The sequence below is a fragment of the Alternaria ethzedia genome, assembly GCF_023757985.1.
Source record: "Alternaria ethzedia strain BMP 0044 chromosome Unknown scaffold_10, whole genome shotgun sequence".
Lineage (NCBI taxonomy): Eukaryota > Fungi > Ascomycota > Dothideomycetes > Pleosporales > Pleosporaceae > Alternaria > Alternaria ethzedia.
This window is the reverse complement of record NW_026056203.1, coordinates 736,053-748,647: the sequence shown is the minus strand read 5'-3', so window position 1 is coordinate 748,647 and position 12,595 is coordinate 736,053. Positions and strand designations below refer to the sequence as shown.

The 12,595-nt window shown below is 52.7% G+C and overlaps 5 protein-coding genes across 5 annotated transcripts; 1 reads left to right on the top strand and 4 right to left on the bottom strand.

Annotated features, from left to right (window-relative positions):
• Nucleotides 1-750: 750 nt before the first annotated feature.
• J4E87_005148 (uncharacterized protein) lies at nucleotides 751-2,920 on the top strand (the record flags this gene model as incomplete). The annotated part of the gene is made up of 8 exons (XM_049376764.1): nucleotides 751-843; nucleotides 896-985; nucleotides 1,033-1,129; nucleotides 1,177-1,622; nucleotides 1,672-1,781; nucleotides 1,834-2,314; nucleotides 2,365-2,596; nucleotides 2,676-2,920. 8 exons carry the CDS (start codon nucleotides 751-753, stop codon nucleotides 2,918-2,920), a joined length of 1,794 nt encoding a protein of 597 aa, XP_049233620.1.
• A 1,089-nt stretch (nucleotides 2,921-4,009) lies between these two features.
• On the bottom strand, nucleotides 4,010-5,024 carry J4E87_005147 (uncharacterized protein; the record flags this gene model as incomplete). The annotated part of the gene is made up of 3 exons (XM_049376763.1): nucleotides 4,010-4,199; nucleotides 4,316-4,622; nucleotides 4,718-5,024. 3 exons carry the CDS (start codon nucleotides 5,022-5,024, stop codon nucleotides 4,010-4,012), a joined length of 804 nt encoding a protein of 267 aa, XP_049233619.1.
• A 763-nt stretch (nucleotides 5,025-5,787) lies between these two features.
• J4E87_005146 (uncharacterized protein) lies at nucleotides 5,788-8,501 on the bottom strand (the record flags this gene model as incomplete). The annotated part of the gene is made up of 3 exons (XM_049376762.1): nucleotides 5,788-6,254; nucleotides 6,307-7,341; nucleotides 8,039-8,501. The coding sequence occupies 3 exons, from the start codon at nucleotides 8,499-8,501 to the stop codon at nucleotides 5,788-5,790; spliced, it is 1,965 nt and encodes a 654-aa protein (XP_049233618.1).
• A 775-nt stretch (nucleotides 8,502-9,276) lies between these two features.
• J4E87_005145 (uncharacterized protein) lies at nucleotides 9,277-10,431 on the bottom strand (the record flags this gene model as incomplete). Its single annotated transcript, XM_049376761.1, has 1 exon — nucleotides 9,277-10,431. The coding sequence occupies one exon, from the start codon at nucleotides 10,429-10,431 to the stop codon at nucleotides 9,277-9,279; it is 1,155 nt and encodes a 384-aa protein (XP_049233617.1).
• Nucleotides 10,432-11,543: 1,112 nt separating this feature from the next.
• J4E87_005144 (uncharacterized protein) lies at nucleotides 11,544-12,524 on the bottom strand (the record flags this gene model as incomplete). Its single annotated transcript, XM_049376760.1, has 5 exons — nucleotides 11,544-11,708; nucleotides 11,760-11,871; nucleotides 11,926-12,311; nucleotides 12,370-12,430; nucleotides 12,484-12,524. The coding sequence occupies 5 exons, from the start codon at nucleotides 12,522-12,524 to the stop codon at nucleotides 11,544-11,546; spliced, it is 765 nt and encodes a 254-aa protein (XP_049233616.1).
• Nucleotides 12,525-12,595: the final 71 nt, after the last annotated feature.

Sequence of the window (12,595 nt, the reverse complement as noted above, 5' to 3'; positions counted from 1 at the left end):
CGGCGTGAACTGTAAGTGATCTGCCCTTAGTTGCTGTCTGTGTTGTGACTGTTGTCAGAAGCAATCGGCAAGGGAGAGGCACAAGGTTCTACTAAGGCTTTTAGTCGCCCCGTCATTTTGCTGCAGATGCGGGAGGGGCACCAGACATCATCCCTTTGGCCAGTCATGATGCAGCCTGATCGACATCGGGCGTGCCTGACTAGCGTTAGCTAGGCTCCCCGGCCCCTGACTCGCTTCCGTCAAGCCACCAGAGTACGAGCCTAGACTGCCACACTCCAGCACGCTGCACGAGTCTCCGCTTCAGCTGCATGACAACGCTCCTGCCGCCGTTCAATTCACTTGTACTACGCTTGCGGCGGCCGTCCTAGGTTGTCATGCCGTCACTCCGTCCAAAAGCTTCTTAGATCGTGCTTTTTTCCCTGCCGCGCCGCATGCCTACCCTCGTCGTTCCCACCCATCCCTTACGGTTGATATCACATCGCCTCGAGTGTGATGTATAGCCAGCTCGCCCTGTCGTCGATACTTTTCATTGCATTTCTGGAAGGCCCTTTGCTTATGGCCCCACCTTAAGCAATCGCATTGGCGATTGATCAACACCATATACCTTTTCGTTCCGAATCGTTCATGTTTGCTTATACCGGACGTGCGTGACACAAATATAGTCAACGCAGGGCTATCTGCTGCCGATCACGGCATCTCTTATACTGGAGATTGAAACCCCCAACTGGCGGCCAACTTCACGTCTGCAACATGGAGTCCATACGTTCCTCAATCCACTCGTTCAACATCTACGTCGGCCGGTCGACTTTCGGCAGGATATTCCGTCTCTCTGGTTGTGGGCATGTATGTTCGACCATTGTGGTAATATCTCAAACATGACTGACTGTCTCCGCAGAAAGATGAGATCCTGCATACGAAGTTCACCACCGAAGTGCGGGCAGGACTTACGTCCTTCTTCACAATGGCATACATCATCGCGGTCAATGTAAAGCTCTCGAAGGATCATGTCTCGCAAAATACTAACGAGCCTAGGCTACTATCCTCGCTGATACAGGCGGTAATTGCGTGTGCAATGATGCCACAGACCCTCTGTGCTTAACGAACACGGAATACCTCATTTGCAAGCAGGGTAGGAAACGTCCATACTTTCAACAACTTCAGCTGATCCAAGCTCAGATTTGAACCGCAACCTCATCACCGCCACAGCGGCCGTAGCCGGCTTCAGCTCTTTCCTCTTTGGGTTCTTCACCAACATGCCCGTGTGTCTTGCACCGGGTATGGGCCTCAACGCATACTTCGCCTACCAGATCGTCGGCTTCCATGGCCAAGGCCTCATCTCCTACAACCTTGCGCTCACTGCTGTCTTTGCAGAGGGCTTCATATTCATCTTCTTGTCCTTGATTGGCATGCGACAATGGCTCGTCAAGATCATACCAGTATCGCTCAAGATCGCCGCGGCATGTGGTATAGGACTCTTTCTTGCAGAAGTCGGACTGAGCAACAACGCGGGCATTGGTGCCATTGCGGGCTCAAAGAGTACCCCACTTGATATCGCGGGGTGTCCTGATCAATACAAGGATGAGTTTGGCTCATGCACAAGTCACAAGATGACTTCACCTACTGTAGGTCATATGATGCCGGCTCCCCAAACATTGCTAACATGTCTCGCAGATGTGGCTAGGCATCCTTGGTGGTGGTATCTTGACAGCCTACTTGATGACATACAAGGTCAAGAGCGCCATGATTCTAGCTATCTTGCTTGTGTCAATCATTTCATGGCCGTGAGCTTTTTTCATCATCTCAGTCAAGCCCAGAAGGCTAACATGCATACAGACGAGGCACTTCAGTCACTTTCTTCCCCTACACTGAGGTCGGCGATAACCGCTTCGAGTTCTTCAAGAAGGTCGTGGACTTCCATCCCATCAACCGCACATTGAACGCCCTGGACTGGAACGTCAACGCAGCACCTGGCCATTTCGCACTCGCTCTTTTCACTTTCCTATATGTTGACATTATCGACTGCACAGCTACGCTCTATTCCATGGCACGTTTCTCCGGAGTGGTGGACGCAGAGACTGGCGACTTTCCGCGATCAACGATAGCCTATTGCACAGACGCATTCTGCATCTCCATGGGTGCACTTCTCGGCTGCTCACCCGTCACTGCCTTCATCGAGAGTGGAGCAGGAATTGCAGAGGGCGGGAAAACAGGATTGACTGCCATGACCTGTGGCGTCTGCTTCCTCATCTCGATGTTCTTCGCACCTATCTTCGCTTCGATCCCACCATGGGCTACTGGAAGCACTTTGGTCCTCGTAAGTCACCTGGTACCACCTTCAAGATGCTAGCGTTAACGCAAATATAGGTCGGTTGCCTGATGATGCGACAAATTTCGTCCATTAATTGGCGATACATCGGCGACGCCGTCCCAGCCTTCGTAACCGTAATGTTCATCCCATTCGGATACAGCGCAGCCTACGGTCTCATTGCGGGCTTGATGGTGTACACGGCGCTCAACGGCATGATCTATTTGACAAAGCTTATATCCGGCGGATACATCGTTCCCGAAGACGAAGATAATCGTGAATACTGGACTAGTAAGTTTCATCACATCGCGCATCCCATCTCGCCGCACTTTCCCATCATCAAATACCAGCCGCTAACTCAGGAACCCAGTCAAACCCGCCGGCAGACTCCCCTGGTTCATCTCCGCATCCCAGAACCTTGCCGATCGCGTGCGGGGAAACGACAGGAGACAAAAGTCCCCGGATGCGCTCTCCATCCGGAGCACAGAGTCGGAGTGGAAGTACCACGATCGCATTGGCTCGAACGGATCGAATCGCGAGCTCGACTCTGTCGTCATTCAAGCCTTGCCCACTGATCCTCGTCGGGAGAAGGTTTTCAGGTCCATGGGGAGATGACGTCGCCTGTGATTGGCAGGGGAACTATTCTGTTGATTTAGAGTTTCGCGCTTGTGAAATGAAATACCACGAGTCATTTAACACTGCGTTCGAGGCTACTATTTTCTGCCCATGCCGTTATTTCGATGTCATGGCATTTGATGATTAGAAAACCACATTGAGCACTGGTTCGAGGTCGGTGCATCCCGCACGTATGGGGGTGGTATGGACTTTGGCTCACGATCTCTGGGCCGGGTCAACGCCTTCGCTCGACTTTTGGTTCGGGTCCGCGGCATTGATACTAGTCTAACTTTGCTCCAACCCTCCCTCTTCCCCAACCTCACTCAGGCGACAAGAAGCAAGAAAGTAGCACTTTGCCCAGCCAGGGAAACTCAGCGAGACACTAGGCAGTCTCTCCGAGATCGACTCATTACTTTCTTGCTTTTTTACTTCTAGCCTTGCCTGCCACGAAAACGAGATCTACAAACTCTAAGGTTGGCGCAATGCCTTCCGAGCCGCGGATTCGCAAGCAGCACGGCTGGGGTGCAGATCTCTGCCCTGTTGGAAGGGGTATGCAGCGGCACTTGACGCGTAAGTAGAGCACTACCGCTTGTCTAACAACAGTCCGCAACCGAACGTGCATTGCCTGATCATGCCATCATCGAAAGTGTCGGCGCGTCTTTATCGATAGTAACCAAAAAGCAATTCAATGCTGAAAATTGCAACTCCACAACGCCTCTCGTGTATCTGAGGAAAACGAATTGCAACTACCTAGGTACCCTTTCCCAGAATAGCACATGCGTGCGGGACTCGCATTAACGTCGACTCTCTCAACTCTGGTACGGGTCTGCGGCATGTGTACCCAGCTCAACGACGGAGATCACATTGCTTTTTGTAAGGCTGAAAAAGACAGTTGTATGACATCTCGGCAAGTAAGCATAAGCTTGCCTCGCTTCCACCGTCGTCGTCTTCCCAAGATGGGAATACTCCACACCCATCGCAGAAACCCAAACTAACCCCAGAGCGTGTATAGCGACCTCTTCTCGTACCCACTCTCGCTTCTGCAACACCAATTCGCGTCTGCACGTCTTTCTTTTCCCTTATCTCAACTCAACACAGCATGCCGCCATCGACCTGCCACACAGAGCCAGTAACGTAGCTCGCGTCGCTGCTTAGCAGGAATTGGATGATTTTCGCTATCTCAATAGGGTCGGCGCGTCGGCCGAGCACGGCGTTGTTCGGGAGTTGGAAGCCAAGTTCTGTATCGAGGGCGTCCATGAGGGGTGTGTTGACAAAGCCTCTAAAGTAGCGTCAACGTCAGCGACCGGCTCTCCTCCAGTGGCACCATTGCGCGCGCGAGAATGACTTAGGAGAAGACGGAGAGAGTTCCTTTGAGTGGTGGAAAGAAGAACTTACGGTGCAATGGCGTTGATGCGAATTCCAGTGTGCTCCTGCTCCCTCGCAGCAGCTTTTGTGAGCCCAACGACGGCATGCTTCGAGGCGCAATAGACGGAGCAGTTTTGCTTGCCGACAAGCCCTGTTATCGACGCAGCGTTCACGATCGACCCGCCTGGCACACCTGAACTTGCCACACGCATGTTGCGCAGCTCGGCTGACATGCAGTTAAACGTGCCGCGGACGTTGACTGCGAAGACGGCCTCGTAGTCGGCGGCGTCGAACTTTGCCGCAGTTTCGAGTCGACCTGAGATGCCTGCGAGGTTCACTGCGCCTACGTCATGCTCATGTCAGTCAAAGCACTCATGCAGATGTCGAATTCGCCAGGCACATTCATGCCTTGAAGATAGGACGTTGGCCTACCGTCGATTTGCTTCAACCCAAACCTCGTCGGCGCATGCGCCAGCCAATGCTCTACCTCCTCCCTGACTGTAACGTCCACCTTCGCCCATATCGCACTCGCCCCAAGTTCTCTCGCGAGCTGCGACACTGCTTGTTCATTCTTGTCTCCCAGCGCGACCTTTGCGCCGCTTGCAACCAGCAGTGTAGCCGTCGCACGTCCGATGCCTGATCCAGCCCCGGAAATAGCAAAGAGCTGCCCCTTGATACTATAGGGGGGCCCAGACTGTTTCTTCTCTTCACCTGAGGATGGGCGCGGGTCCTCAGGCATGGTATCGTCGGGCGATGATGATCGTCCGCGATGTAGAGTGCGACAGGGAAGACGATAGGGATGGGCGCGAGTGCTAGGCTGGTGAGAATGCCGGGACGACGATATCGTGGCGACTTCTGTATGTAGGTATAGCTGTTGCTCGGAAATGTGCGAGATGATGTGATGACCTTAGCGATAGGTATATCTGTGGATGTTCGTCGGCGCCTATTCACGCGGGGCTGTGAAGTGTGGTGGGATGCTCGGCAGCATTTGCGCCTTTAGGTGTCTGGGTATGTATGGGCAGGCGCCATGCGGTGTGTTGCAGCACGACATCTTGTGCTGGACGGCGGTGACGATGCACACTCTTATGCACGGCAAGTGTGGTGGGCTCAAGGCTTGATTGGGCAGTCTCATGCAGGTCGAGAACTTCAGGCGCCGTGATATACCGTTGAATGGGTTGGATAAGAGCCTCGACAAGTAGAAATCAAGAGCATGTTGGCGCTGGATGTCACGATGCAACTTGGCTGTGATATCGTGGCTGTCTCACGTAAGCCAACATGGGGTGTAATTCGTATCGCGTTGCTCAGGTTTGTCGAACGCATACTACTATTTCTTGACAAGTAAACATTCTATGAGATAATGTGACCTTCTAGCTGGGCATTGCCTTTAGTGGTTGTTCTGGTGAATGCGACATGAATCTAGCATCCTAGGTGCTATAGGGCTAACGACATTATCTCCAGGCTTCCAAGGTTCCCGAGTTACACGACGTCAACTCACAACTCTCTCACAATTCGTACTTCACCAACACATCTCTCGCCTCCGCAAATTCCCTTTCAAGCACTCCCTCGCGTCCCTCTCTCACCCGTATCTCGCATTCAAAATCCTTCGGCGTCCTCACAATACCATCCATAAACCCAGTGTCGGGATCGATATCAATAGGCTTCCCAGGCTTCTCTTTGAACTCGAAGGCCCAAAGTAGTTTCGCAATAGCAACGAAGAGACTGCGCTCAGCAAGATGCATGCCAGGACAAATACGACGACCAGCACCGAACGTGAAGTGATCTCGTGAGGCAATGTCGGGAGATGCTGCGTACTGAGCTGAAGTGTGCGTACGCGTTTCGTAGCGATCAGGATTGAAAACCGACATTGGGGATTCACAAGTGTCGACATCGCATGGGCCATGGTTCAAGGCCCAGACGTTCATGAGAACAGTCGTGCCCTTCGGAATAAAGTAGCCGTCAATCGTGTCATCTGCTTCACATTAGCCACGGTTGGTTCATGATCCCAGCGGAGTGAAGGATACCAGCGGTGGTAGAGCGCATTATCAAGGCCGCAAGAGGTCTCCATCGCATGACCTCCTTGATAATCTGCACGACATAGGGTAACCTCGCGACATCGCTCCACCCGGGCGATCGCAAGCTTCCCACCACCTCATCAACATGTCTGTGTGCTCGTTCCTGAACATCCGGATACCTAGCCATCGCCTGAATGAAGACTCGTATAGCAGACGCCGTCGTGTCACTCCCGGCATCGATCAGCGACCCAGCAAAAACATCCAAATCTCTTCTCGTAAGATCAATCCCCTTCTCGCCCTCATCAAGCACATAGTCATATACAGTCGCTGCACGCACACCCCGTTTCCTCCTCTCCAACACCGGCTCCGCCATCTGCGTAAACGCAGCATTAACCGCCCTCGAAGTCTCCTCGCTCTTATCCTTCCAATTCTTCCAGCGTCCTGTCCACAGCCCCTGTGGCACATGCACCAACCACGGTAGCAAATCGACCGGCGGTGTTGCACCAACCTCAAGCAACGCAACGTACTTGTCAAACCAAGCCTTGTACTCCTCCAGCTGCTCCGCATGTCTCGTTCTTGTCCCGTAAACCAGACTCTTGATAGTGCTATTCGAGAACCGCAACGTATGCCCCATGAACTCCTCCGGCTCTTTCGCAAAATCACACAGCATCTGGCTAGCCTCCGCCTCCACAAGTCCAATGTACTCTTTATCTACTTTCGCCTCGTTGAAACACTGCGCCAGTAACTTGCGGCATAACCTCAGTTTCTCGCCCGACGGCATGAAGACGACTAGAGGCATATTCGCGGGATCGCGCGCGATGTACTTTGTTGCAAAGACGAAGGGTGGGCGGCTGCTGTATGTCGTTCCCCTTTTGTCGATGAGCTCGCGGACGAGGCGCCGGGAGCTGAGGACGATGGTGGTGGTGTGGAAGAGCTTGAGGCTGTAGATGTCGCCGTACTGGGAGGCCCATTTTGTGAATTGGAATTGGGCGTTTTTGGTGGGTATGGAGAGTACGTTGCCGAGGAGGGGGAGGGGACGTGGGCCTAGATGGGCGGGTTAGCTTTGGGATAGGATGGGGTAGGATGGGACCAGGGATGGAGAGGGAGGTACCGGGTGGTAGATGGGCTTCTCGGCGTCCTATTATGAGGATGTAGTAGAGCCCTATGACTGAGATGGCGATGCTTATTGCAGCTAAAGTGCCCATGATCCAGATGTGGGTTAAGTAGGTTGTTGTCCTACCAACAGGTCAGACTGAAAGGGCATCGAATCTCGCCATATATACCCTTTGTTTCTCCACTAGACGTATGATGGCTCTCTTCTACATGCAGGCTCTGGTTACACCTCTGGCGGGGTAAGTTGCATTACCACTGTGTCGGTAGGCAATAGATACCCATGACCTGTTGTGTGAAGTCCAATCGCATGATGAGACCGTATACGGAGACATCGATCGATAAATAATGCATAACCGCCAAGGCATGCGTATGCCAGCCATTGTAGGCGAGACTCGTCTCTTCAAAGCGTTGATTGGCGGTGATTGGTGTAAGCAGGAGGTATACCGAACACAGCCTGTAATGGCGAGTAAGCCACGCTTCTGCAACAACTTTTGAGAAGATGTTACCAGGAGACTTGAGATGTGGAAAGTAAGAGAATATCTGGTATTATGCTTAAACGAGAAAGGTAAAGCAGCAACCACATCGTAGACATCCATCATTACCGCGATAGCACCCTACAACAGCGCACCAGCGAACGCCGACATGACAAGCATGCCCAGCATGCCCACCGCAGTCTTCGACACACCCACATGCACCGCAGCGCCCGTATCCGGCTTCCCATCCTCCCCCGTCGCATCCGGCCCACTACTACCCGTGCGACTCGCACCACCACTAGGCGTGCCCGTCGCACTCGCAGTATTATTCCCTGAGCAAAGGATATCCCTCGGATTAACCCCGTTGTCCATGAAGCAAGTCCGCAGATCAGCAACCGTCTGTTCGTAGCTGAGACAGTAGTATCCGCAGGAGCCGTTGAACTCCTCGACCGGAGCGTCTTTGCAGCATTGTTTGAGTGCGGAGGAGGTGTTGGACGCGACGCCCGTTGTGCTGCCTACGCCGCAGAATATGTCTTGTGTGGGGAAGACGGAGAAGTCGGCTGTGGTGCACGAGGTACTTGTTGCGCTTGGAGAGGCGGCGGAGGATATGAGGGACATTTTGGGTGAGGTGGAGGTGAGGTTTGAAGGCTGGATTACTGGAGTGGTGGTTAGGAAGGTGATGCATAAAGGATGTTCAAGGACTTACATTAGGTACAGTCGTAGGTATTGTAGTAGTCTAACAGCGAGTACCAACGTTCTCTTGTTCACTGCAATGTATAGGTAAGTAGTCGGAGAATTGTTAGTAATCTAGCAAACAGGGACGATTAAACGGTCAAGAAATATCCGCAGAGCCAGAGCCAGTGCCAACGGCTTAGCCGCTAAGCACGTCACACGATACTTCCAGCAAGATCCATGAGGCCATGGCTCTGCCCTGTTCTGGTTCCAAGGCCCAGCTGTTGACATGAGGCAGTGGCGCGTTGCTCGGGGCGGTGGCTCATGGCTCCACTTGGTTGCTCAGGGGACCCGCGTTCGACAGGTTATTTTTGGAGTCGTGACGGACCTTTCGGCAGCTGCGTGCCGAGGTGCAATCACGGCGTGGGCCGTTTTCTTGCTTGGAAGACATGTTTGTATAAGAGCCTTTGGTAAAAGTCGAGGTTGTACTTTCGCATCGTGTAGTTGGTGTTGCTTGCTGGATTTGGGGATTTGGGAGATGCCGCGCGCTTTGGCTTGATGAGGATAGCGTCGCGTATGGTTCCGAGGTCACGGCGAGAAACATGCTGCATCCATGATCGTGCTTACTGAACCAAAGTTTATGTCGACTTCATGTAAAAACTTGCTCTTGGAGTCAATTCTGATGCCTATAATATATACAACGAAGTTTAAATACCCTCTTTTACTCGAGTCCGGCCAACTCCATCTCGGTGGCAGCGTACATGAATGCACCAGCACCCTTACCATCGTTGGTAAGCGTCTCAACACCAGTGTAGTACTCGTACGACGCATCGCCCTTCAAACTTCCCACAGTAACCGTGCCGGTGAAGCTGAGGGTGCCGTTCTTCTCGTACTGGATGAACTCGTCCAACATCAGATCCCACGCCTTGGACGCAGTCTCCTGGTACTTCTTCTCCAACAAACCGAGCCTGACACCCTTCATGTACGCGTAGGTGAACATGGCGGTGGCGCTCGACTCGATGTAGTTGCCTTCCCTTCCAGCAAGCTCCGGGTCCATGAGCAGCCACCATCCGCCGCTGGTGTCTTGCACGTCGTTGATACCAGAAGCGAGCGTGACGAAGTAGTCGACGAGCTTGGAGTAGCCCTTGTGTGTCTTGGGGAAGACCTCTAGAACCTCAACAAGCGCAACGAAGTACCATCCTAGAGCACGGTCCCAGACGTACGGGGAGGCACCGGTCTCTGGGTCAGCCCACACAGTCGATTTGTCCTCGCTGTAGCCGTGGTATAGAAGGTTGGTTGTCTCATTTCGGCAGTGCTCCTCGATCAGATCGAATTGCAGCTCGATGTCGTTCCAGGCTGTGATGTTGTTGGGCTCGAAGTACGATGTGTAGGTCGCGTAGAAGGTATCAGCCATGTAGATGCCGTCTAACCACATCTGATTCTCATAAGTCGGGGCCCTGTGCCAGAAGCCGCCGGTGGGGGTGCGCGGCCATCGGTTCAGCTGCTCTCTGAGACCCTTGGCCGCAACAACGTATTTCTCGTCCTTGCGTCCTTCAGAGTTCCAGAAGTAGAGGATGTTGTTGCCAAACCGGATATCGTCCAATGTGTAGTAAGTGGCGTTCCAGCCCTTGATGGTACCGTTCGAGGTGACAACGGACGAGACGGCCTCGGAGGCATACTCAAGCAGAGCAGTGTCATTTTGCGTCACGGCGGCTTTCTGGATACCTTCACGAATCACGGAGGAGACGTAGTGGTTGTCGACCTTCTGGCCCTTGGACAAAAAGGAAGTAGCCATCCATGTCGAGTACGGCTGGGTGGAGTTCTTCGCCGCGACGGCGGTGGTAGCCAAAGCCAGGGTAAGAGCCGTAAGATGCATGGTTGCGAAACGGTATTATCGACAAGCTAGGAATATCGGAAACAAATCGAGGACCCTGGGGAGACAAACGGGAACACTTGCGGATACTTTATCTGACACCGTTCGCCCGTCGCTCTTTATAGCCACTGCGCGGCGTCTGTGGACATTGAACATCTTCTCCTCAAGGCTGCCACTACTGCAGTTGATGCAATCTAAATCCATGTTCATGCAGCCTCAAAGCGCCCCGGTCTCTCCACCTCGCGGTCCTGAGCGCCTGGTTGAGAATTTCCGCGAGCGGACGTTTGCCCATCATCGACAAAATTGGGAAGGTCTGGCCATGGTCCCTCGCTTGGCAGCGGAGAAATTGGTGATTGGAGATGTAGTGGCGATGGGGCCAAGATAGTCAGCAACCGTAAGCTGGAGGACGAGGTGCAGGTGAGGGATCGGAATATCTCGAGTGACATGAACAGCAATGTTTGTCCAAAGTTGCAGCGACGTTGGAGGAACGCTTCTCCTTTGCGGCGTGGAGGCGACTTTGATCTGGGAAGGAGCTCACCCTGAACAGGCTGAATGGTCCACACTGGAGTGGGTCGCTCTGCACTAGCGGAGTCAAGCATCCTAAGTCCGCGGGACGTTTCTTGCGCACTTCTTGTTCCTGCGCCAATAAACGCCCACTCTCTAACCTCTCGTCAAGGGTAGGAGAGGCCCAACCCTCTGGGATACCTTCATTGCGCATGCAAATGCGCTGATGATTACTCAAGCTTAGTCTCACAAACATACAGCCAAGCGTTTCTTCAAGTATCTCCACTGGCCCTAGCGCTCTACAAATTACCGACAAGCAAGAAGGATGAAAATCGCTGTACAAAAATTTCTGACCACTTGAACGCATCGATGTGAGAGCTTGTTGCGTATAGGGCGGGATGGTCTTGCACCACCCGAAGGCGGCGCTTAGTTGCTCCTCACACATAGAATCTTCCGGGCCACGATTCCCAACTCTGACTATACATACAGATTTTCGTCTTGGACAAAATTGTGTAGGAACTGATATGTAAGATCAACGGAGTCGATTTTGTCCCCAATCCAACGCCATGCCTGGAGCTCACGCTTCGCGTAACGACTTGCGTACTCCCCACCTATAACGTATCCTTCTTCACGACAGACCACCACCGTCCAAACCTCATAATGCCCATATCATATCCTTTCCACCAGCAATATCCCCAAGAGATCGCCCATGTCGAGCCCAGAATGACCGCTAGACCAACAAGATTGGAGTTCTTCCACGACCAAGGCTCCTGTCCCTGCCGTAGCGTTAGCTACCAATCAGCACTGTAGTGTAGTTAAAGTCTTACTCCTGTGCCCTTCTCTCCGCCCACAATCCCTTTCTCGACATCGTCTGGTTGCGCAACAGCCTTGATCGAGTTGAGGGTGAGCGAGAAGTCGCCTTCTTGGGTACCGAAGAAACTACTGATCGTCAATTGCTGTGAAACCGTGATTGCGTGTGGTGAACAATGTTACCTTCTCATCATGATGCTAAACCGCTTGACGTTCTTCAAATCCAATGGTTTTGCATCGTTCTTCTCTTTCCCGCGATACGTAGGCTTCATTGCACGCCATGGCACGAACAACCCAAGCTCGCTTTGCGATTCAAAGTCGTATTCCCAGCTGATAGTTGATTGCTCCCGTCCATCTGCCATAAGCGGCAGAATCTCGTCTTTGAGCGTTAGTGTGTACTTCTTGCCGTCGTGTTTTCCTAGATCGAGATAAATGCCATCGTAGGTAGATAGATCCCAGGTGCGATCCTCGCCGGTGGTGCGCTGACTGGCAAAGCCGGCGCCGCCGAGAGCGGTGATGTCGAGATTGCCGTGGAAACGCGCCGAGGAGCCATTGATGTTAAGGTAGGACTAGTAATCATACATTAGTTATCAACTTATTTCATTCATTTTGAGAGATGGGTTTTACCTGAGACGCTCCTCCTCTCACACGGTCATCACTGTCCGTCCAATCCGAAGCTTTCCAACCTCTGCACGCGCATGCATTAGCTTCAAAGCGACAGTGCATTACCCAAACACTTACTTATCACCACCAAAAAGAACTAGCTCTTTCTCGTTACTCATTTTTGCTGAAATGCGATAAACGTTGATTGTGTTGATGGTATCAACTCTCACAAACCCTGGAGATGTCCAAA